A 22,031-nucleotide genomic window follows, 5' to 3' on the forward strand; every position below is an offset into this window, starting at 1 on the left:
TGGCTATTAGAAAAAGTGGTAATAAATTTAACTTTCAACTACAACATTTGACTCAAGCAAGGTGTGCTTTAATATCAGTTGACATTAGTTTAGATTTACAGTTTATGCATTTCTTTACTATTTATATTTCCCATCTGATACTTAGAAAATCACTTTGAAATGATAGGCCTATTATTATTATTATTATTATTAATATCATTGGATGTTGGAAATAATCATGTTTAGAACCTAAGGTATTTGTCCAATACTACATTTCCTGGCTTAATTTTTTTTCATTTTATTTTTTATTGAAGTATAGTTGATTTACAATGTTATATTAGTTTCAGGTGTACAACATAGTGATTCTAGTAATTGTCAGGAACCCAGCTTTTCTGATTCCCAATATCTAGGACATTTCACTATACTACTCATCATATTTCTGTATTTTCTTTTTAATTTTAAGGGTTTAAATGACCATAAATGACCTTATATATGACTCCTCTTACATATTAATTTTGGAATTCAATGTTGTATTCAGTGTCTAAGGCAACAATACATGAACACAAACCAAAATTTTCTCAATTCCTACATTAATTCTTTCATTCAATAAATAAATAGCACATACCTTAATGTATCAAATTTGGTACTAGGTCCTAAAGATACAGGCTAACTAAATCAGACATGTTGGGGAGTCCCAGCTTCCCTAGAGCATACTGTTTAGGCATATTGAGAATTCCAGAACATTGCAAACCTTAATGCACATAAGAATCACCTGGGCACTGTGATCAAATGCACATTCTGACTCAGTAGGTCTGGTGCAAGTTCTGACATTCTGTATTTCTAACAAGCTTCCAAGTGATGTTAATGCTGGTAGTTCAGAACCACAATCTGAATAGCAAGGATTTACTTACATAAATATGTATATATTTAAATGGATATTTTAAGTGATCTTTCATTGCTGTTCCTATATTTTAAGAAAAAAAATATGAACCAAGAGGAAATTAGAAGGGAATTGGTCAAGCACTGCAGGAACTGAGGATGTTGATTAACAAAGGAAAAACGAGCAAAGTTGCCTAGGCTAGAAGAAGATGGGGACAAGACAGAATGCAGAAAAGGAAGGTAGAAAGAGAGAAATAAACAAACAAAATTAAATTGGGAATTCCAACCAGCCAGAACAACAGCAACAAAAAGTGTTTTGCAGCTCTTAGTTAACCATTTCTGAATCATTCAAGTCATACTCATTATTTCTAGTATCTCTGTTTAAGCACAGTGAGGAGTGGCATTTGATGGTCAAAAAATATCAGTTGACAATTGCAACTGTTAATTAACCCCTCCCCCAGTGTTCTCTATATAACATCAAAGCTAGTACACTGTGGGACCAGGTTTACTTTAGATGAGGCTGGACAAGATCCCTCTTCTATGGAAAACCAGTACTGACAGGCTGCCTGACATTTCCTACTACCCACAGACAGCCCAGAGAATGAAAGAACGCCCCATCATTCTTACCTGGGGGGAAGAGAAGACCAGGGAAGGTGGAATGAGGATTTGTTCTCCACCACCTTTCAGCATTAAAATTAGGAAATATCTGATTTTTTTGGTTCTCATTAGAAAACCACAATTGTTAAGTTTATGAAATTCTTGAGTATAGACAATACAGATATTAGAATGTACATTTTTGTAAATATACATGGGACTAAAATATCCAAAAAATGTGAAAAATAAAGGCAGGAAAATTGAAAAGCACTTTATATATCATTTTGCAAAATCCAAAACAATTTTCACCACTAAATAGTTGTATTCTTTAATGTAAGATATGCACTGTTACAATAATTTTACACCTAACACAAAGTAAAAAAAAAAGACCCAAGAAAGGATTCAAAGATACTTTTAAACAGATTGCATGAAGGGAGCTTTTTAACCCTGTTTTCCTTTACCTACAGTGATATATAAAGGATGTATTATGTCTTCAAAACTCCAGATTCTTGAAATATTATAGCAAACCTTTAGATAAGTAATTATACATGGGGTAAACTTAGGGCTGAGACTTTGTAGAGACAATTCTGTGGTTTCTGTGAGTAGGTAAGTTGTAACATTCTAAGGAAGAAAGGAATAGTTCATACAATAATCTCAGTTTCTAAATTAGAAAACTAAAGTATAGCAAGGCGTACAACTTCATCCAATATCACCTACAATGAACTCTCCTCAGACCCCTGGAATCTATATTGGGTGATGGTTTTCCTCTGCAGCATTGACTCCATCTCTTTCCAATATTTAGCATATGTCACGCCATCCAAATATAAAATATAGAATTTAATATCAATAGGACAGTGTCTCTAATGCTTACCAGGTGAGAGAAGGTTTATAACTGACACAGCAATGCCAGATTAAACTAAATTTTTGCTTATCCGGAGCTGTATGACAAGATCTTTAACATCACAAGAACCTTATTATCCTTTATGAATTTTCCCTATCAGACAGGATTGCAAGTCAAGAAAAGCATGATATTTTCAACCTGAGTGAGTGACTGACCACCCATGTTTCTCTATCCTGGTCTCTTCCTTACAACATGGCACTCGCTAATTGAGGAACTATAGACTAAGTGTCTTGAGGGTTGCACATATAAAAAACACTGATCAAGTGGACATAACACTATTATTTGAATTATGATTTTAGTCATTTTTATTAAGAAATAAAATTATTTCTCTTATGTCCAGTTTTCTGTTATTTAGGTAATATGAAACCTAGATTTTACAAATTAGTTCAATATTTAATCAGTAATTAGAGAATCGAAGTAAGGCTTTAATTGATTTTCTTATCCTCATTTTTTTCCTTTAAGCTCCTATTTTGTATGATATCCCACAAAACCCAGCATTTAATTTAATTGATTAACTTATGATACAAACAGCCACTGAGGGACTATCTCTTCTAGGAGAGGAAATGCATGACACTGTGTGTGTGTCTACATTTGTGTATAGTTACCATTACGTGGGCAAAGATACAACATGAGCACTTTTCACTGGCTTATTTAAAAATATTGTGGGATATTAAAAATAACTTTCTCCAGAACTACACTTCACAGGACAATAATGCCATGTACCTGCACCTTGCCCTCCTCCTCAATAGCACAACTGTTTGGAGTAAGAGATTCCTGTTTGCATGTGATAATGCATTCTGTACATCATTAAACAAAGAAGATAGCATTTTATTTCTTTAAAGTACTTTCAGGAAAAATAAAGTTTAAAATCTAACTAATGCTGAATGAAGATACTATCTGAAAATAATGCTTTGCTTTATAAAGTTAGAGGTCAACTTGAACATAATACCTGGGTGAATCTGATCCTTGAGGGGGTCACTGAACTAACAGTGCCCTCTGCAAGCAGATCAGGTGTAAGTTATCTCTCTCATAACAAACTTACTATCTAACAAGAAAAATGGGAAACAAACAAACAAACTGGGAACAACAGGTTACACATGCAACCAACCAACCAAAACTATCTATACCTATGCTGATATGCATACACACAATACAGCTCTGGGAAGGTGGGAAATTTGAAAGATTTTTAAAGGTTGTTACTGCAATTTGTAACAATATTAACCAGTTTGACATGGATGGCAAACTATTTCAAGGAATAGGGCTTTGATTGAGGTTTAAAGCACAAGTCCTCTTTGATGTTCTGGAGTAGAAGAGACACATGTACAGTAACAAAAGGTCATATACTCTTGGGGAAGGAAATGATATTTGGTACACAGATGATGAGTCAGATGCCATGAGAAAGATTAGAATTTTAGGAAGGATGGAGGTCTGGTAGTGATATGTCATTGAAGTCCCTTGTGTCCATGAGACTCAAAGGGATGAATTTCCAAACTAGGTATTATTACAAAAGAAAAAGGTTTTTCTCCAGGGATTATTTGTTTCTAATGCAAAATGTATTCCTGCCAAAGTTTACGTGGAAAATCAGAATCCCAATCCTGGGCTACACTTCCCTAGTACATACTTTAATCTAGAACATTCCAACTTCTAATTTTGGAAATCAGTAAAAATAGGAGGAAAAGGAAAAAAAACAATTACGGCAATAATTTTCATGCCTTCATTAAGATGCTTATCCTCATTTTTTTATACTTCTTGGTAAGAGCATACAATTATAGACTCAGGATTGGTCACTACTGTGCTCTTGTTAAATAAGTTTTTAAAATAATCATAGCTTAGAAAAGTATAAAGAACCTCTTGAAGTTCGATTATGCTCAAACACCAGTGAGTGACTTACAACAAACAGATAACTTCTGGAGATCTAATGCACTGCCTAATGATTATAGCCAACAATAGTGTATTATCAACTTTAAAGTTGCTAGAATACTAGATCTTAACTGCTCTCACCACAAAAAAAGAGAGGAGATAATTATGTGATCTGACTGCGGTGTTAGCTGACACTGCAATCTTAATTTCAGAGTTAAAGGTGAGGCTGAATCTAGTGGGTTATGTAGATCCCAATGTTAAAGCTTAAAGGGGTGCAGGAACAAGGAGTCAGTCACATTCGGATCCTGTAGCCCTCCAGGATTAATCAACTTTACAAATTCTCTTCTTCACCTTGCAACAATTTCTACTGTGCTCTAAAATCTTTTCCTCTTCATTTAATCTGCCCCCTGACTGTAATCTCTTCAGAAATTCTAGAAGCCTTACTCTTCCTTCACAGCCATACTTCACACAGACTTCAAAGTTTGAAGCTCATTACTTCCACTTCCACTGTCATTCCCTCATCAAATATTTTTGTCTCCTCTTTGGACACAATTTTCTTTATATATCTACATATTGACAAGGTTTTTTGTTCAGTTCAATCAATTTAAAAGTTCAGGTTTTTAAAGGCTCAACTGATGTCAAATCAATCTCTGACCCTGCATCCAACTGAGAAAAGATAGTATGGCAAAATATTTGCAGTTATATTCATTGTTATGAATTGTATTCCCTGAGAGTATTCTCTTATGATTTTTCATGGTTATTATTCTTTTATAAAAAACTGTTGCCTATTTATGATTAATACTTATATATAATTGTATTTATTTATTTTTTTTAATTGTATTTATTTTTAATAGTATAGTTCAAAAAGATTTTTTTCAAGATCTATACTTTCAAAGGCTGGATTCCAGCATAGCTTCAAGACTTCAAGTTATTTGTCAACATGGCAAATCAGCATACTTTCCTATCTATCTTTATATTGCAGTATTTCATATTTCAAAATACGTTTCATTTATTCAGCAAATATTTCTGAAGAACTAAAACAAACCAAAAAAATCTATTTAGATATACTGAGAATTAAAAAGTGCTAATTAATATCTGTTGTCATTACAACCTTAAGTCTACTGTTGTCTTTTTTTCAGTTAATCACAAGCTAACTAAACACATGACTCATCAAATATCTGCTGACCATCAATGAAAAACAAATAGCTATGTTTAATTTTGTGAGAAAACTAAAAAACTAAAATATACTACCATACACAAGTACCATGTATAAAAAGTGATGAAAGCAATTTGGTCCAAGGTATCAAATATAACCTTGTTAAATTATGTTCTTAGACTATGCTAAATAGTTGTCATTAAAAAAGTAAAATTAACATATCTGTTACATCATTGCATAGTAATGTTCATAATTTTATGAATAAATAAAATAATATAATTTATTGAATATAAATAGGATTATGAATGTAATTAATTAAGTGAATTAATTCATTCACTAATAGAAATAAATAATTATTTCTATTAATGAATAAAATAGTTTTTCTGTGTATTATATTTAATAAAATTGTCATTTGGCCAAAAAGGAAAGCTGGTGTGAATCTTATTGCTATGAGATCATCTTTTCTTTCAATGATATAATAATTTTAATTTTACATTCCAGGGTAAGTGTAAATTTGGATACTACACAGATAAAGACATCACAGATAAATATTTGTTTCAGACTTCAGTAATTCATAATATTAATATTAGATTTAAACATTTCTGCCAGTGTTCTAGTCCTAAGTAAAGGGTCTTTGAAGAAATTACATCTTTAGGAACAAAAGAAAGCTCACCTTATTACAAAATTGTGACTGTCAATCTCTTTTCCACATTCACTATCTAGTAGAATGCCAGAATTTCCAACAACTGCACAGGTCTTAAATCTTCGATTTTTCATTGGTGAAACTTCAGGTAAGAGGCTATGCAGATCCTGAGAAATATTTAGTGTCCGGCGTCTGTCCAGCACATAGTGTATGACATCACCAGGCTTAAAACTGCTCTTGACCACTGAGACATCTCGTTCTGCATCTAGGAAACGAAGAATGTTCTTCCTATATTTGAGATACAAGCGAAGTTTTCCATTAATGACAACATGTCCAAGGACTGGTAATATCATTTACAAAGTAACATATGATAAGATATAAATTGGTAAATCACTAACCTTTAATATTCAGGTGGTAACTAAACCAACCAATTAAGTAGATTCTAAAGGAAATAAAATATATTTTTGAAACATCATTTGCACATAGTTTTTCAATGATTTTGTAAATAGATGTATAGTATACACACCTATCTGTGGAGTGAAAAAGGCCTCCTATCAAAATTTATAGAAAAGTTTATTAAATGAAATACTATTGCCATGACTTGACTTTCCTTAGCTAGACAGTATTCTGCCAGCCTTAATTATCTATAATCATCTATTTTGTTCAGTGTTGTCTAGTTAAGGTGAATAGAAAAACTTGAAATTGTTTAGAATCATAATTTAGTTAACTCTATTAAAAGGATTGAATTTTCCAATAAAATTACTAACATTTATCGAAATCATGTGTATATTATAATTATTTGAAGTAAAGTTAAACTACAGCACTATATATATATGTGTATATATATGTATATGTGTATATATATATATATATACACACATATATATATATATGAAAGTTTTCTTCCAAGCTCAAGAATCCAGGAAATAAGATGGCTATATTAGAGGAAAAGATGGACAGATAGAACATTGGACCTTGCAGGGCAGAGATAGCTAACTGTTCCTCAGTGTTCTTTCTTCCCTTCTTTCTTTTCCTATTTGAATCTTCTAAGTTTTACTTGGCCACATTGATGCTCAGCTAGAACATTTCCAAATTTCCAAACCCAAGTGCAGCTGGGTGTGGTCACATGAATTAGTTTTCTTAAACAGGATATGAGTGGATCAAGGGCATCACTATAGGAGAAAGAAATAAACTTCTGACTTGTTTGATTCACTGTATTTTAAAGTCTCCTTTTTTATGGAAGCTTAGCCTATCCCATAACTAATAAAGAAACTGATAAAAGATATGAGATACTACATACACATATACGCATATGCTAAGTTAGATGATGGAAAATAAGAAAATAGATATGGCTGCCTGGAAAGCTGGTGACTCTTGGCATGATACAGAATAGCACCTGATAAAACTGTGGTCCATAAAAACTTGGGAGTCATATCCTATATGTAATAAGCTTGTTGCTCTTGGATAATTGGTTAAAAGGTGCTAGCATGTTTTATGTTGGTTACCCCTTTTAGCAAGGAACTAAGAGGCGAAGTCAGACATGAAATAGCCAAGTTGCAAGTTGAGTGGAGGAGAATATCTCTGACAACGGCCTATAATCTAAGCTGTGTGAGAGTCCAGTAATTGGGACCTCCTAAATGACTCCAATAATCCAATTAGCAAGAGGTACAACTATAAATCAGAGCCATGCCAGCAGCAAGAAGGATATTGTCTTCTCCCCTAAGTCTATAGATTCAAACGTCTTAAGAGTAGCTGCCAATAAACTGAAGAAAAGGAGGGTTAGGTCAGAAAAATTAGGGGAGAATCTGAAGGTTAAAGAACTGTGTTCAGAAGCAATCTTTAGGTGGGGTTATTCATACCAGGAACAAACTCCAAAGAAATAGCTCAGGAGCCTAGTAAGTTTTTGAGGGAATTATATTGACAAAGAAATCTATGAATCTGGCTTACAAAAGTTTGGGATTGCTTGATCCTCAAGCTACCAAACATATACCACCCAGAAGCAATCTGAGAAAGCAGTCTTCTGGGTTGGAAGTTGGATATTACTTACTGAAGTGCTCTTAACTGCAAGCTTGAATTTTCAGAATGCTCAAAACAATGTCATTATTATAACATTCATGATAGGATAGACATATTTTCCTCTAATGCTATTATTGTTTAAGCTCCATCACTATTTATAAATTTTATTACTAAGCACAAAATATGATCTCTTCCTATCACTCCATCAAAAGGGCAATTCCCCAAATCATACTCCTAAGCCAGAAGCATGACTGGCAAGGAGGGATGTAAAATAACTAACTCATCTTTCCTTTTGTTTTCTTTATTTTGGTTTGCTTTAAATAGGTCCCACTTTAACGTGTGATCTAATTAGGAAACCAGATGACTGAATACTTTATTTGGCCAGATTTTATACACAAGGAATACACCCATCAACTCTCTGAAAAAGAGACCATTTAAAAATTTTTTTTCTCAAATATTTGGAATATCAGGTTTGCAAGGAGTAAAATTTGTACAGGAAAATCTATATAAATGCCCTACAAATGAAATTTTAAAACTAATAGAAATTATCAGGCATTATAATAATCATCTTAACAAAGTACAGACTGCATAAGAAGAGAATTGCTGGTGAAATCAGCAGCCATAGAGCATATGAATTGCAGAAAATTGAGAACTCTTTCATTATGTTAAGCACATGTGATTCTTCACAAAAGTTAACAGCTAGCACCAAGAGCAGCAATCAAACTTTGTACAAATTAACTACCACTTACTTGTTTGGTGAAAAAATTAAATAATGCCTGACACCTGTATTTCAACAAAAATTTTTTTTTCATTTCCTGTGAAAATGACAAGCTTGACTCTAAAATGAAGACTGCACGGATGTGGTCAGATCGCCAAACTAGATGGTGTTATCATTTTCCTTTGAACATAGTTTAAAGGGGTTGCTGTAAGTATTTGCAGATGCAACTCACAAGTAGTGGCATGTTTGCAAGCATGAAGTGAATAGAGGTCCAGATTTCAAAGAAGACTCTTTAGCTTGGAAATCCAAAAAAGGAAAATCCCCTTTCTCATAAAGTTAACACTTAAACGCTTGTCAACTGATAGCAAGAGGGACTTTGCAATCACAGAACCTTTGCTGTGTTATAGAAAGTTAGCAGCAAAAATATTTTCAAACATATGTCCTCTAAATCTGAGTATAAGAGAACACCTTTAATTTATTCATTCTTAGGGAAAATTGATATTTAAAAAGTGGACTGTAAGAGTTCAGGAAGAAAATAATGCTGAATGTGATAAATAATTATTAAGTACAGATGATACTATTGCATGTATTACTCCAATGCTGTCTTACAGGCTCAACAGTAGTTTATTTTTTAAATGGAAGCAGTAAAAAATAGTAAAAGTATTTTCCAAGACAGAATACAAAATACCAATTCACACAGACTAATCAAAATATAAAAATGTAAGTTTCTTAGAGAAAACTCAGAACAATTGTGAGTGTTGAATTTGCTTTTTTAAACTGAAAAGGGTGGGGGGGACCTTGAATGTCTCTAGTTTGTTCTTTTTCCTGCATTGAACCAAACTTTCGTTTCCATTTTAGGGCTTAGATCTATACATGGAAAATTATCTGAGCTAAGATTCCTGGTGTAGGATGCAAGAAAGACTGAAATTACTATGAGTGAATATATTGATAAAATGCTTAATATTTTCTGGTAACAGTAAAGTTAGTTTTTTTTTTCTCCCTAGTAGGCTGTAGGTATTTTTAGATTATAGATTTAATGGACTGTAAAAGTTCTATGGATTTGCTAAGTCTAACTGTTGTTCAGACTGTAAATCTATTAAAAAAAAAAAACAGAAAGAAGAAAACTAGTGCTTAAATGTAATTAACTAAATGTCACTGGAAGCCTGAAAAACCCTTGTACTTATGCTGAACTGAAACAACACGTTAAGTTCTACCAAGGAGAACATATATGCTTCGCTCAAAAGGTACTTGATATGAATGAAAACAGCAAGTTAAACAAAATTACTTCAGAATGAGAGAGATAGAAAGAAAACTCTAACTTCTGGGCTCTAAGGAAGCATGAATCAACAAAAGCTGATGTTTAATATGCAGGCTGTACCAGTATAAGTTTTTGTAATAGGTGGTCGAGTTACTACCAGATTTTTAAAGCAGAGGATTGTGTTTTCTGTGTGTGACTTAAAAGAACAATAACAACAAAAGATTCCTTACAGGTCTCTGTCATTCTGTTAAGCATAATGTAACTTTTGAAACCCTATTCGAAAAGCAAACACCTAAGTTCAGCAACTGTTTTAACGATAAAGATAACTGACAGAAATCAGGAAATATGCTTCACTTTTGGTAAGACTAAAAAATTAGTCATAAAGATTATTTTTTGTTAGGCAATGCTGGCTTAAACTGAAAGACTGGTTTAGACTGTGAAACTGACAGGAATAGATTCTATACAGAAACTTTTCAGCTGAAATTTCAAGTAGAACTTCCCTTTCAACATCACCCACCACTTGAGATAGCAGCTGCAGAGTCCTGGGGAATTAATTTTCTAAACATTGTTTTCACTTGTGAAATGTTACATATAGCTAACCTATCACCAGGTGCCACTCTTTCTTCTCTGTAGGTTTCCTGTCAACAACAAGCACATGTGCTGTGGCAACTAAAATTTAATCTAAATGACATTGTTGACTCCATCAGCACATATTGTGAGGCAAATCTTACAGCTGGAATGCATCACAAGTTGAGAAACAAATTAGGTAGTGATACATATATTAGGAATCAGTTTTTGCAAACTTTTGACTCCAGACAAAAATCAGTGAATCAATTCAGTTGTTACTGACATAGTTTACTAAAAAGAAAAAAAAAAAAGTTTAAGAAATGCCAAGTGTTTCATTATGCCTACAAAAAGCAGACAGAACACAATTTTTTGTCTCAAAAGATTATTTCTGCAAGGCAATATGCCTCGAAGCTCTGAAAAAAACATAACCTATAGCTTGTTAGGGCTTCTGAGCTAAGGGTCTTAGCTGTTATAGGAAAAATATTCTAGTTAGTATTAAAAGAAAAACCCTGAACACAACCAAATGAAAAGGCAAAATTGTCTCAAAAAAGCTTGAAGAAAAGCACTTTTTAGTTTAATTTACACCTCAGATAGACATTTGATATTTGGCCCAGCATTTGGATGAATACTATCTTATATTTTATTATTTTAGAGCAAAAAACTCAACTTCTCTGTACTTCATAAAGGTGCATTTTAATAGTATGCATTTTTAGTATTAAACAATAGTCTTTCAAAAGATTTATCTCATAATAAGAGCTCTGGCTCCACAGTCAGGCCTGGCTTTGAAGCTTGACTCTGGGACTAACAAGCTGTGTGACCCACGACGTGCGCTATTGAATTGTATGTGGACCTTTTTCTAAAGTAAATCAGTGCATGCAACAGCAAATTCTTTTTGACAGGTGAAGCACATATAAATTTGCAATTATGTTTAGTCAACCTGCAAACCTTATCTGGTTAAGAACTTCGATATATGATGACACTAAGAGTTGAAAATATTTTTGCTGACTAATTATGATGTGCTTATTCTGGTCCTGATGAGTAGCTGAGCTCATACATTTCTATACATCCATATCTGGTACTGTACATAATTCTTTAGGTTTCTATCCAACATATGAATAATGAAGGGGAAAGAAAGAAACAACACGAAGATGAAAAGAAGTCAAGTCACAAGTGTTGAACATGACTAGATAATTTCTCAGTACAATGTTCACAGATATACTCACAATATCTGATACATCTTAAATGTATCATTTCTTAGCTTACAATAATAAAGAACTACCACCAATAAAATCAAGCCTTTAACCAAGCTAATTAGTTTAATTGTGAAGTTAGCTGTGGAATGCATGAACTTCCCTAAATCTTGATGAATTTTCAAAGTACAATGAACTAATACATGAAACCGTCTCTCTCAGACAACTCCCGAGAGGTACAGTTGTTTGATGAATATATATGAATCAATTCTTGATGTGCTTATGAAAGCGGCAGAGTGCATATAGGGCTGGAAGAATCAGTAATAAGAAAGAAAAATCATGTCTACAAATGTAGGGAAAAACAATTTATCTTCAGTGACTGTTTCACATTTTAATGCAAATAGATAAATAATTTATTAGGAATATCACAAGTGCATTATTAAGTTTAATGAGATTTTTAAAATGAGAAAGATTTGTAAGCATAGTTCAATCATGTAAGATCAAAAATGATTAGTTGTAACGTCTTAATCAAAAGCTTCAAAGTAGAATTTTGAAAACACTTGTAAAATATGCCCACACCCACTCATAGACACAAAATAATGTGGTTCTTCATAAATGCTATAGATGTGGGGAAAAAACAAAGGAAAATAACCAAAATACTTTAAGATTAGTTTCAAGTATGACTTAAAAAGAAAGCTAAGCCAATAATCAGGTATTTTTATATTCTAAATGTTTTATTATAGGTGTCAAATTGATTGATACTTACTAGTCACTATAGCTATAGGCAATTATAATTTTTATGAACTGTTTGTACGTTGTACAGTAATGGTTTTACAAATTATTATTTCCTTGTAAGGAAGTGACAACTTTGTATGTCTTATTCAATATTTGCTCACTGTTTTATTGTTTACTTCTTTATCTGTTAAGGAGAACCATATGAAGAGTACTAACATTTCATTCATATAATTAGCTGTTATAATTGAAAATAAATCACCCTCAAAGATATGAATGCAACCCTCATTAATTTGTAAAGTTGCAATAATAAATTGCTTGGGTCAATTTATGTTAAATACCCTTAGCTTGAATATCTTAAAAATAGCAATAGATATAGCCTCATGCACATCTATAGTATCCATTTTTTCATAGAGACTAGGAAGACATGGCCAGATATATTGATTAAACTATTGTTAATTATGTATTTAATTTGTTTATTAGACTTTATCTGATATATCATTTAGCATGGCTAGATATATTAAACTGTTACAATTTCTTATTTCACTTTACTTTCTTCCATTACTTTCCTTTACCTGATCTACAGAGCCTTACATAATTGACACCTTTCTTGCCAAATCATTCAAACTTGAAAGTTCTCTTTCTAGGCATCCTCAGAGATCAAATATTTTCTTTTTTAATCCCCCATATTTCTCTCTTTCCAATCTACTTCTAAGAAACATAAATCCTTACTCTGTGCTAAACTCAACCACACTGTATTTATGGCCCCATCTAGCTCCATATCCTGTAGCCTTTTCCTCATAATTATCTCATCTCTTACAGGGTTTCTAAATTCAAATGTGGGTATAGGAGTATGAGTTAGTGAGGAAGACACCAGGTAGGTATCATGAGAAAAGGGAGCTCCAGGTGTAAAACTGTCAAACTGGAGAGCTCGTGGTTAGTGTTGGCTTCAGCCAAAGAGTTCTCAGGAGGAACACAGGTCCAGAGTTGTCACATTTTAAAATTTCTTAAGAGTATATGAAAATCTGTACTTTTATAAGGAATCTGCTAATTTTTTAGTACTGCTTTAAGTTTCTTTTTACCCAGTTGAAATAAATATTGCTTGCTGAACATATTCTACACAGAAGACACCAATTTATAAACTCTGTCAGAGTTGCACTACATCACATGCTACTCATCTCACTGTTCTTGCACTCTGCCTACAAATACACAAAGTTCACCCTAAACTAAAAATAGCCAGACATACACCACTTGACATTGCCATGGCTTGATTCCTGTCTCCATTCCAGTCACTTTGAAAGCTTTAAAACAAAGTAGTCTCACCATTCCTGCATTTCCATGGCACCCATTTCTTTTTAATTTCCAAACCTTCTTTCAACTATATTTCAACATGTAGTGAGTGCCTTTGCTGCAATGCATTCTATGAATTGCGATGCATACTCTAAAGATGAAGGTAGTAGACTCTTCCTTAAAGGGGCTTATAATCTACATTACATGTACATGTGATCCAAGAAGTGAGGAGGTAGAAACCCCAGCAGATCAGCAGCTTACCCTCTTAACCACTAACCTACTCTTACAAAATCTGTGTGTTCATATCCAATCATGGAGTAATTAGCATTTTGCCAATACTAGAAAAATACAATGATTTTTTAATGTAAAGGACGGCTGTTCTCTTGAACTTTTTTAAAGAGTTCTGATTTACTGAAATGCTGATTTAAACATACCAACCAATACAGCAACTTAACTGTAGAGAAAATGATCTGCTTGCTTCCTCCATAATTAGGAAGGTCTGGCCCTAACTTTCTTATTAGAGAATTATAATTGAAGAAAACAAGATGTAATGGATATATGTAGGCACTGAGTTTGATTTCAAGAGCTTATCTAAGTGAAAATACCAGAATCTTACAGAGAATAAACCTGTACTCTAGAAGCCTTATTTGCTAATTGTTACCTATTTAGGGTGTAATTATTGAGACTTTTATTACAGGAGCACACATAGAAATACCCCTTCATAGAATAAGTCAAATTTATTTATAATTGTTGGCTAAATGGCAGTTGAATAGGCTCTGCTTATATCCAGTGTGAGAAAACACAAGATCAGTATAAAGACTTTAGAGAACTTAAAGATAATTCTCAAAATATACGTCCATCCTGAGTAATAAAAGTGTGTTAAACATTAGGATTCTGTCAAACATTTTATTTCATTAGTATAAAGACAGTATATTAAAAACTCACATATTCATCCTTATATTTCTGGCTGTATAATGATTTCTGTTTTATAGTTTCACATCCTTCAGTGAGAAACATTAAGAGCCTGTTCACTCTTACTGAAGTATTCATACTTAAACTATAAATCAAGCATTCAATATAAGTTTGCCAAGCCCAATGTATTCTAGAACATGATATGAAATTTATTATGCCTTATTAAAGAAACTCACCTTATCTCTAGGACCAAAGAGGAATTGATTTTCCAACCTTCTACAGAATGCTGGAAGACTGAAGAGCCAGCCTTTCGAATGATTTTTTCCGAACTATTGACAAGTGATCGACTCAAACACAGCTCACCATCTCTGAAACAAATCACAATGCCAGCTTTGTGAAAGTAAGAAGCATTTTGTATAAACAGCATAATACATAATTTGATTTAGATTACTGGTGACAACTTGTAGATACAACTTTTTCTACCTGTTGGAAGAAGAGGTATAAGCATGATGAAAGGTATTATAAAGATTAGGTGAATATGACTTTATCAGGAGAATCATTTACACTTATTATTTTACTTATTATTTTTGAAATAAAACTTTTTATATAAAGAAAAGACCTTTGCAGTGTTTAAGGAAAAAAATTCTCATCAAAGTTCTGTTCCCCTTTAGCCCCTCCCTCCCCTGCTGTGTTTAACAATAGAGACAGGATGTTTGGCCAATTCTCCTACATCTGTGTAACTGTGACTCCTAAGATTGTCACAGAAGACATACAGACATAATGGAAAGAGCTTTTGTTTTGGAGTAAGAAGACTTTGAATATCAGGTGATCTGGGCATGTTTGTGATTCTATCACTTGCTAGCCCGTATGTCCTTTGACAATATTCTCTTTCACGGTGGTAAAGCCACCGTGACTTTACCTTACCTTGAAAATTGCAAAAACATTATCTAATATGCTTTGACTTTGTGAGAAGTGGAGCTCTGCACGTGAAAGTAATTTATAAAACACAATTGAAGTGCTAATTCTAAAATTACATCGGTCTCAAAACATCTCAACAATGAGATGCTTCCCTGATAGTTGGTGGTGGGGAGATAGAGATTGCCATGGGGGGAAAACTCATTCAGTAGCCATTATTACTGGTATTTTCTGTTTTATCAAATAATTAACTATGCTATCCCCACCAGTTAATAGCAACAGGCAAGTATATCATGCTGCATGCTATTAGCAGGGGTGTTGGCGGTAGGTGACAGACACCTATGATCGCATTTATACCATTAGGACCTTTATAGACGAACCTCTTCATTGTTCAGTAGACTACTCCTTGGTACTTTATACATGTAAACCCGGATTCAGAGAATAAAAAAGACACCTCTCTATGGCATAGCCCTTTCAATATCTATATTTCATTACATGTCACCTCAATTTTTTAGAATCTCAAAAACATAGTTAAAAAGTAACATGACTATTTGCTCAGTCACAAAGTCTAAATCTGTGTTTATTATGTAGGCAATCCTCCCCTACTATCAATGGAAACATTGCCTGTGCAACAGCTGCTAGATGAATTCTGTAATTGGAGGCTGATAGTTTGGTATTTTGGTTTGCATTCTTTTTTAAACATGAAGTTCCAATTTGAAGCAACTCAAAGCATCAAATGCAACTACTCCCTGTGAAATTTAGAACTCTATAAAAATTAATATTTTAAACTGTCCTACTGATGAAAATGATACACTTGTATGCCTATGCATGGCTAATAATAGTCATTTTATAGAGGTCATTTAGGATGCAAGGAGACATAGGGTGCAATTACTACTCAGTAGCCCCGAGTCAATTTTTATATTACACGTCTAATGATAATAACTATTACATATGAATGAAAATGTGGATATACACAGAGTTAATCTTCACACTTTTGGAGATACGCCTTCAAGAGTAGGGACACAAACTCGCACCATTTCTAGGGGTAGGGACCTTCCCCATCTTCATCTTGTTAATAACTAACTGTCCTGTCAATATCATCTTTTTCTAACCACAGATTGCTACAATTAAAATAATTATTTTCACCACCAATAAACTTTTATAGAAGTAAGCTGGCATTTTAAATATCTGTGGGAGATTGCTTTAACTGACGGGTAGATAAAGATACATTTTTATAAGGCAGAATGATTGCTATGATATTGTATGGCGCCTTTTCAGAACCTCTAAGATTTAAAAAAAGTGCTTTAAAAGTGTAAATCAGTTTTATATTAATGAAATGCTACCACATTACTCTGCTCTTTGAATTGTTTTCATTGAACTGGTGATAAGTCAAATTTCAGACTTTTACCACTGGAAAGAATTTTGAATGAAAATAGCTACAACTAGTCACACTTCTTGAAGTCAATGGAATTCATGTGTGAGAAGGCCAGGCTGCCAGCAACCTGAGGCTCCGGAGCAAATTTCTTTGTATAAGGCTAAATGAGTCCCAAGGGGTTTTTCTGCCTGTGACCTTGGTAGTACTCGGTCTGGAATAGGCTTTTCCTTCCTGTGAATGCAAGGCATGAAGGATGTTGCCACCCCCTACTAGTTTCTCATCCCAGATCAGACACGAGTGCTAAACAGCTGCACTGAAAACATTTCTCGGATGGGGCTGTATACAGGAAGATTCAATACGTACTTCTAAAGGGATAATTACACAACATATAAAAGAAATAAAGCAATATATATTATAAAGTATCCCTGCTTATATCGAGCTAAGAAAAACCCAGTTAGATGGTCATCTATGCGATACCAGTGACAGAAGCTAATCAGCAGTTATATTACTAGTCTTTACAAAGATTTTTCTTTGAAATATGAGTTGCCAGGCATCACTACAATTTATTCTATTAATTCTGCAGTACATAACACACATGATTAATTTTGGTTCATGAAATTAGGTCCCCAAAAGCCCTGCAATGAACCCCACTGGAAGCTCTTCTTGACTTGGCTTTGGAATGAATGTGTTCCCTTAGGTTAAATTTTCTCTTTAATATAAAAATTTAAGTCATTTAAATGAAAAGAACTTGCATCAAATTAAGCCTGAACACAAACAGCAGGCAATTTTGTGTTTTCATTCCCTAAGTGCCAAACAACTAAAAATAAAGATGAGATGTACTACCTTAACTTACAGCCTATGGCTTTTAGTAGAATTCCAAATATAACATATGAAGTAACATGCGGATTCTGGTTTCCTGAGTTACAAGAGTGTGTTCCACCCTAGAACAAACTGGAACTAACATTGCTAACAGTGGTAATATTCTAAGTATGAATGCTTATCTCCACTGTCACTTCTATCATAAGTTTCAGAACTAATACTGCTGATCATCTAGTGAGACAACCTAAAGTACACAGTCAAATTAAAAAGGAAATCTGTAGATAGTAAGAAAAGTAAGTTAAAGTGTCATTTAAAGTCACCCAGGAAAAGAGTATGTAGCAAGTTTTAAGGAATAATAATCAAAGCAAATGTCTATTTGGTATTAAAGTTTGTTACACTTTCAAATACATTATTTCATTAAATGAGTATACCCACATATTTTTATCTGTAGGGCCCTTAAGTTAACATATTTCTAATTACACCAAAGAGCACACAGAGCCAGTAAAATTACAGGCCAGTTGTGAGGCAAGTGCCATTTTTCCCATTAAGAAAAAAACATCAATTAAGAATAGACCACTTCATACCCCTCATGCCCTTTCAGTTAAACTTTACTAGTCAACAGACCAGGCAATTGATATGTTAGCTTCGAAGGAAACAGTTTTAAATGTCCAATTATTACTTGACCTGTTCTCCAATAATTCCTTATTACAAACATGCTGCTAGTACTCCTCTGGAGATGCGAGAAGGTGGATGGTTGGTAGGAAAGTTGGGCTGCTGTTCTTTTTCCTCCTCTGTGGAATGACTGCTCCACATTGCGTACAAAAACCATGTTAACACTGACTCTAGATGGGACCTCCAGTGTTAAAACGGAGGCAAGTCGAATAGATAAAGAAACTGCTGCTATTGCAAAATGGTAGCAGGGAAGCTAAATATGAATCTAGGAGGATGTTACAAGATACAAGGACTGTGGAACTGTCCTTAATTGAATCCGCTGCCCACTCGCAAGGCACGCAGTGTCCCCCAAAAGGTCAGGGACTGCCGTTTACCTCACTGCTGATTACTGGCCTGGGTTCTGGGGCCAAACCGCCACTCTAGTTTACTCATCTCAAAACGAGTCCCTCCACGTGGCTTGGGTAGAAAGAGTCAAGGAGAAGAAGGCCGTTTGATGAGTCAACTCCCCCACCAGAAGCACTATTCTGGAGTTGAAACGCAATTATAAACTGGTATCACAAGCGTTTCCTCTGAACGTTTCATGTGAGGGAAAAGCGAAACAGCGCTCAGGGGGAAACTAGCTGTCCTCACGTTGCCCCCGGCAGCCCCAACCCCAAGGGGCTCAGGGAAGAGCTGCCGGCGGCAGCCCCGACGCTGCGGGGCACCGGGAGACGCGCGCCGCCTCGCCCTGCACGGCCGTGATTGCGGGATTTAATTAGGAAGGAGGAGCCCGGTTGCCGACTGAGCAGCAGTTATTATTATTTTATTTTTAAAGGGGGCCTGCTTCCTGCAGTAAAGGCTTCCGCGTCTCCTCACTCATTCTTCCACCCTGGCGGCCAGCTCTCGCGGAGCCGCAGTTGCTCCGCCGCGCACTTCTGCTTCTGTTTGATGAACCCGCGCCCGCCCCGCGCAATCTCGAAGGAGCAGGGAAAGCAGGCTCAGCCCGAGAAAGGTGCAAGAGAATCCCCTCACCCCCAGCTGGCCCGACCGCCGCGCCCCTGCCTGCGCCCGCCTCCTACTCCTCCTCGGCGCCCTGGGCAGCGCCCACCGGCCGGCGGCGTCCGGGGAAGGCCACGGGAGGAACGTCGCCCGGGAGGTGAGGAGCATCCCAGGTCGGTTATTTGACCCGGAGGACTCGGGATGCGCTCCTCCTTCCTGCCGGCGGCTAAGGGAGGCCCGGAGAGGGCGCCGGGGTGGCGTGTGGCGCCTCCTCTCGCCTCACTCGTCCCTCCCACTCTCGCTCTCCAGGGTTGCCAGCCAAGAGCCCGAACCTCAGAGTCCTGGCGAGGCTCGGCCGCTTTGTCTGGGCTCAGGCATATCTTCGGAGCCCACCAGCCGGGAAGGGAACAAAGAGCCTCGACCCCCACGCCCCAGCCTCCGCCTCTCCCCCACGCGCCGGTTCACCACCTTCCTGAAGACCCCTTTGTCTGCCTGGGAAGCACAGGTCTACCGGGGGTGCCCACACCCCCGCCCTTTCTGACAATCGAGCTAGGCTCAATTTTCAACCCACCCACTCCCTGTGTTAACGACATCATACAGTTCGGCGTTTCCCCCCCCACCCCCAACATAGACCATTTAGAGATTTGTTGATGCATAACAATCAGCCAGCCCATCCCTTATTAGCTTTTTCATTCTCTTCCAGTCCCTTTCGACTGTACTTCTATGTTAATTTTCTATAAAATAACAATTTCTTCTGTAAAGATAAGCCGGCGTCTTGCTCACTTAAATTCTCATTACTTAGGGAGGAGCAGGAATATTAAGTAACAGAGTGCATTAAGTTTGTGTGTGTGTGCATGCGCGCACACGTTTTAGCAGTCCCGTCCACCGCCCACCCCCGACCCCGCCCGCCCCAACGGCAAGGGTTCTATCTTGGTTTTCATAAATCTTAGGGAAAATAAAAACCAGGCTGGCATCTCTGCCAGCGTGGAGTTTCCGATAGCGATAGCAGACGCCTCCGGATGAGGCAGGATTTCCGAAACAGGACTCTGAACAGAGTTGACAACCAGGTTCACATCCTCAGAAAACGCTTCCAAGCTATGTAAGCAACACAAAGTTGCCACCACCTCCTGGGTAAACTTCAAAGACACGGAGGCCAGGGGGGAGGGAGGAAGGAAGTGTGATATTTAGAGAACTTACTGCGGTGGAGGAAGATTCTGAACTCATCTAGACAAACTAAAGAGCAGAAATATATAGTCTGTGTGAAGCTACAGCACCCAGTTTCCAAAACTGTAACCATGACGCCCATGGGTTTTACCCACGGACAGCAAATAAGGAAGTATCGTTGGTTGACCTGGAGTTTCTACTCAAATTATGATACACAGAATCTACCCGACGCCAAAGAATTGTAAAGAAACAGAGGAGACACATTTCCTGCTTTCTGAGCTTTAACTTCAGCCTTTCAGGAAGCCAGCTTTCTCTAGTACCTCCCTAGAGTGATAGGGCAGAGAAAGAAGGAAGGGCAACCAGATGGTGAATAAAGATATCTAGATTGAGTTCTGGCCTGGGACTAAAAGGACAAGGGCACCCATTCTTTGTTGACACTTCTGCAGTGACTTCTTTGGCGTGCGAGCCCCAGCACCAGCACAACTGTCACTATCACCGCACAGGGCAAGTTGAACTCGTACTGAGAACCCGCTGTAGAGAATCGCACACACCTCAGCAACAGCCTTTGTTATTTAATTCACGAGACTAAACACTCACAAGATGACACCAACACAAATACTACCCCAACCCTCACCCTGTCGTCTATATTCACATTTCATTTATGGCTTGACTTTTTATCATATCCTAAAATGAAGCTTTGCATTTACCCGATGAGTTGCGTCTCCTGGTGCTCCTCAGTTCTTGCTATTTCTTTTGTTTTATAAAAGATCAGGAGCAGACTTATCGTGCAGATCGTCCACCTCTTCCTAATGGAGCGCATCTTGGGTGCCCGGGAAAGTCGTGGTTGCCCCAGCTCCCTCACCTTCTCTTCATATAAAGGCTCCGTTTTGGGGAGATGTAGTCGCGGGGAGTGGGGGGGTGGATCTGTAAAATGGGAGGAGAGCGTGGAGCTGGGATCTCAGAAGCAGGTCTCGAGGGTCCTCTGCGGCCAAGCTCCCACTGGTCCTCGAGCGCTGCCCAGCGCACTCTCTCGCGGTTCCCTCCAGCCCTAACCCGGTCGCTCCTCGCCGCCTCCCTGGGGCTCAGGTTTTTTTCCGAAGAGACACCTTGTACATTGGAGGTGGCGGCCGCTTCTGCAGCCGGGTTCGGGGGCGTCACTGGCCCTTCCCTTTTCCTAGCATGGAAATGATGAACAAAACCAGCCAATCACGGGACTCAGGGGCGGAGGCTGCTGTTGCCTTTCGTCGCTGGCGGCTGCTTGGAGAGTAACGTCGCCGGCCTTGCCTGAACTGTGCAGAGAGAGGAAGCTCACAAGCTCACAGTCGTGTACACACACACGCACGCACCAGTGCTCGCACACCGTGGGAAGAGAGCAGCGCACTAGGACGTCAGGTCGCCCTCGCGGGACACCAA

General features: G+C 36.7%; 1 protein-coding gene across 1 annotated transcript in view; it reads right to left on the reverse strand.

Moving 5' to 3' along the window:
• Positions 1-21,737, reverse strand: part of ST8SIA4 (ST8 alpha-N-acetyl-neuraminide alpha-2,8-sialyltransferase 4) — a 103,202-nt gene extending 81,465 nt beyond the window's left edge. Inside the window, exons 1-3 of the mRNA XM_068535679.1 lie at positions 21,326-21,737; positions 14,932-15,063; positions 6,043-6,300 (exon numbers count right to left, since the gene is read on the reverse strand). Of these exons, the coding sequence (XP_068391780.1) occupies positions 6,043-6,300; positions 14,932-15,063; positions 21,326-21,438 (503 nt within the window). The 5' untranslated portion in view covers positions 21,439-21,737. The remainder of the gene's footprint in view (positions 1-6,042; positions 6,301-14,931; positions 15,064-21,325) is intronic.
• Positions 21,738-22,031: the final 294 nt, after the last annotated feature.

This window comes from Eschrichtius robustus, chromosome 2, assembly GCF_028021215.1.
Source record: "Eschrichtius robustus isolate mEscRob2 chromosome 2, mEscRob2.pri, whole genome shotgun sequence".
NCBI lineage: Eukaryota > Metazoa > Chordata > Mammalia > Artiodactyla > Eschrichtiidae > Eschrichtius > Eschrichtius robustus.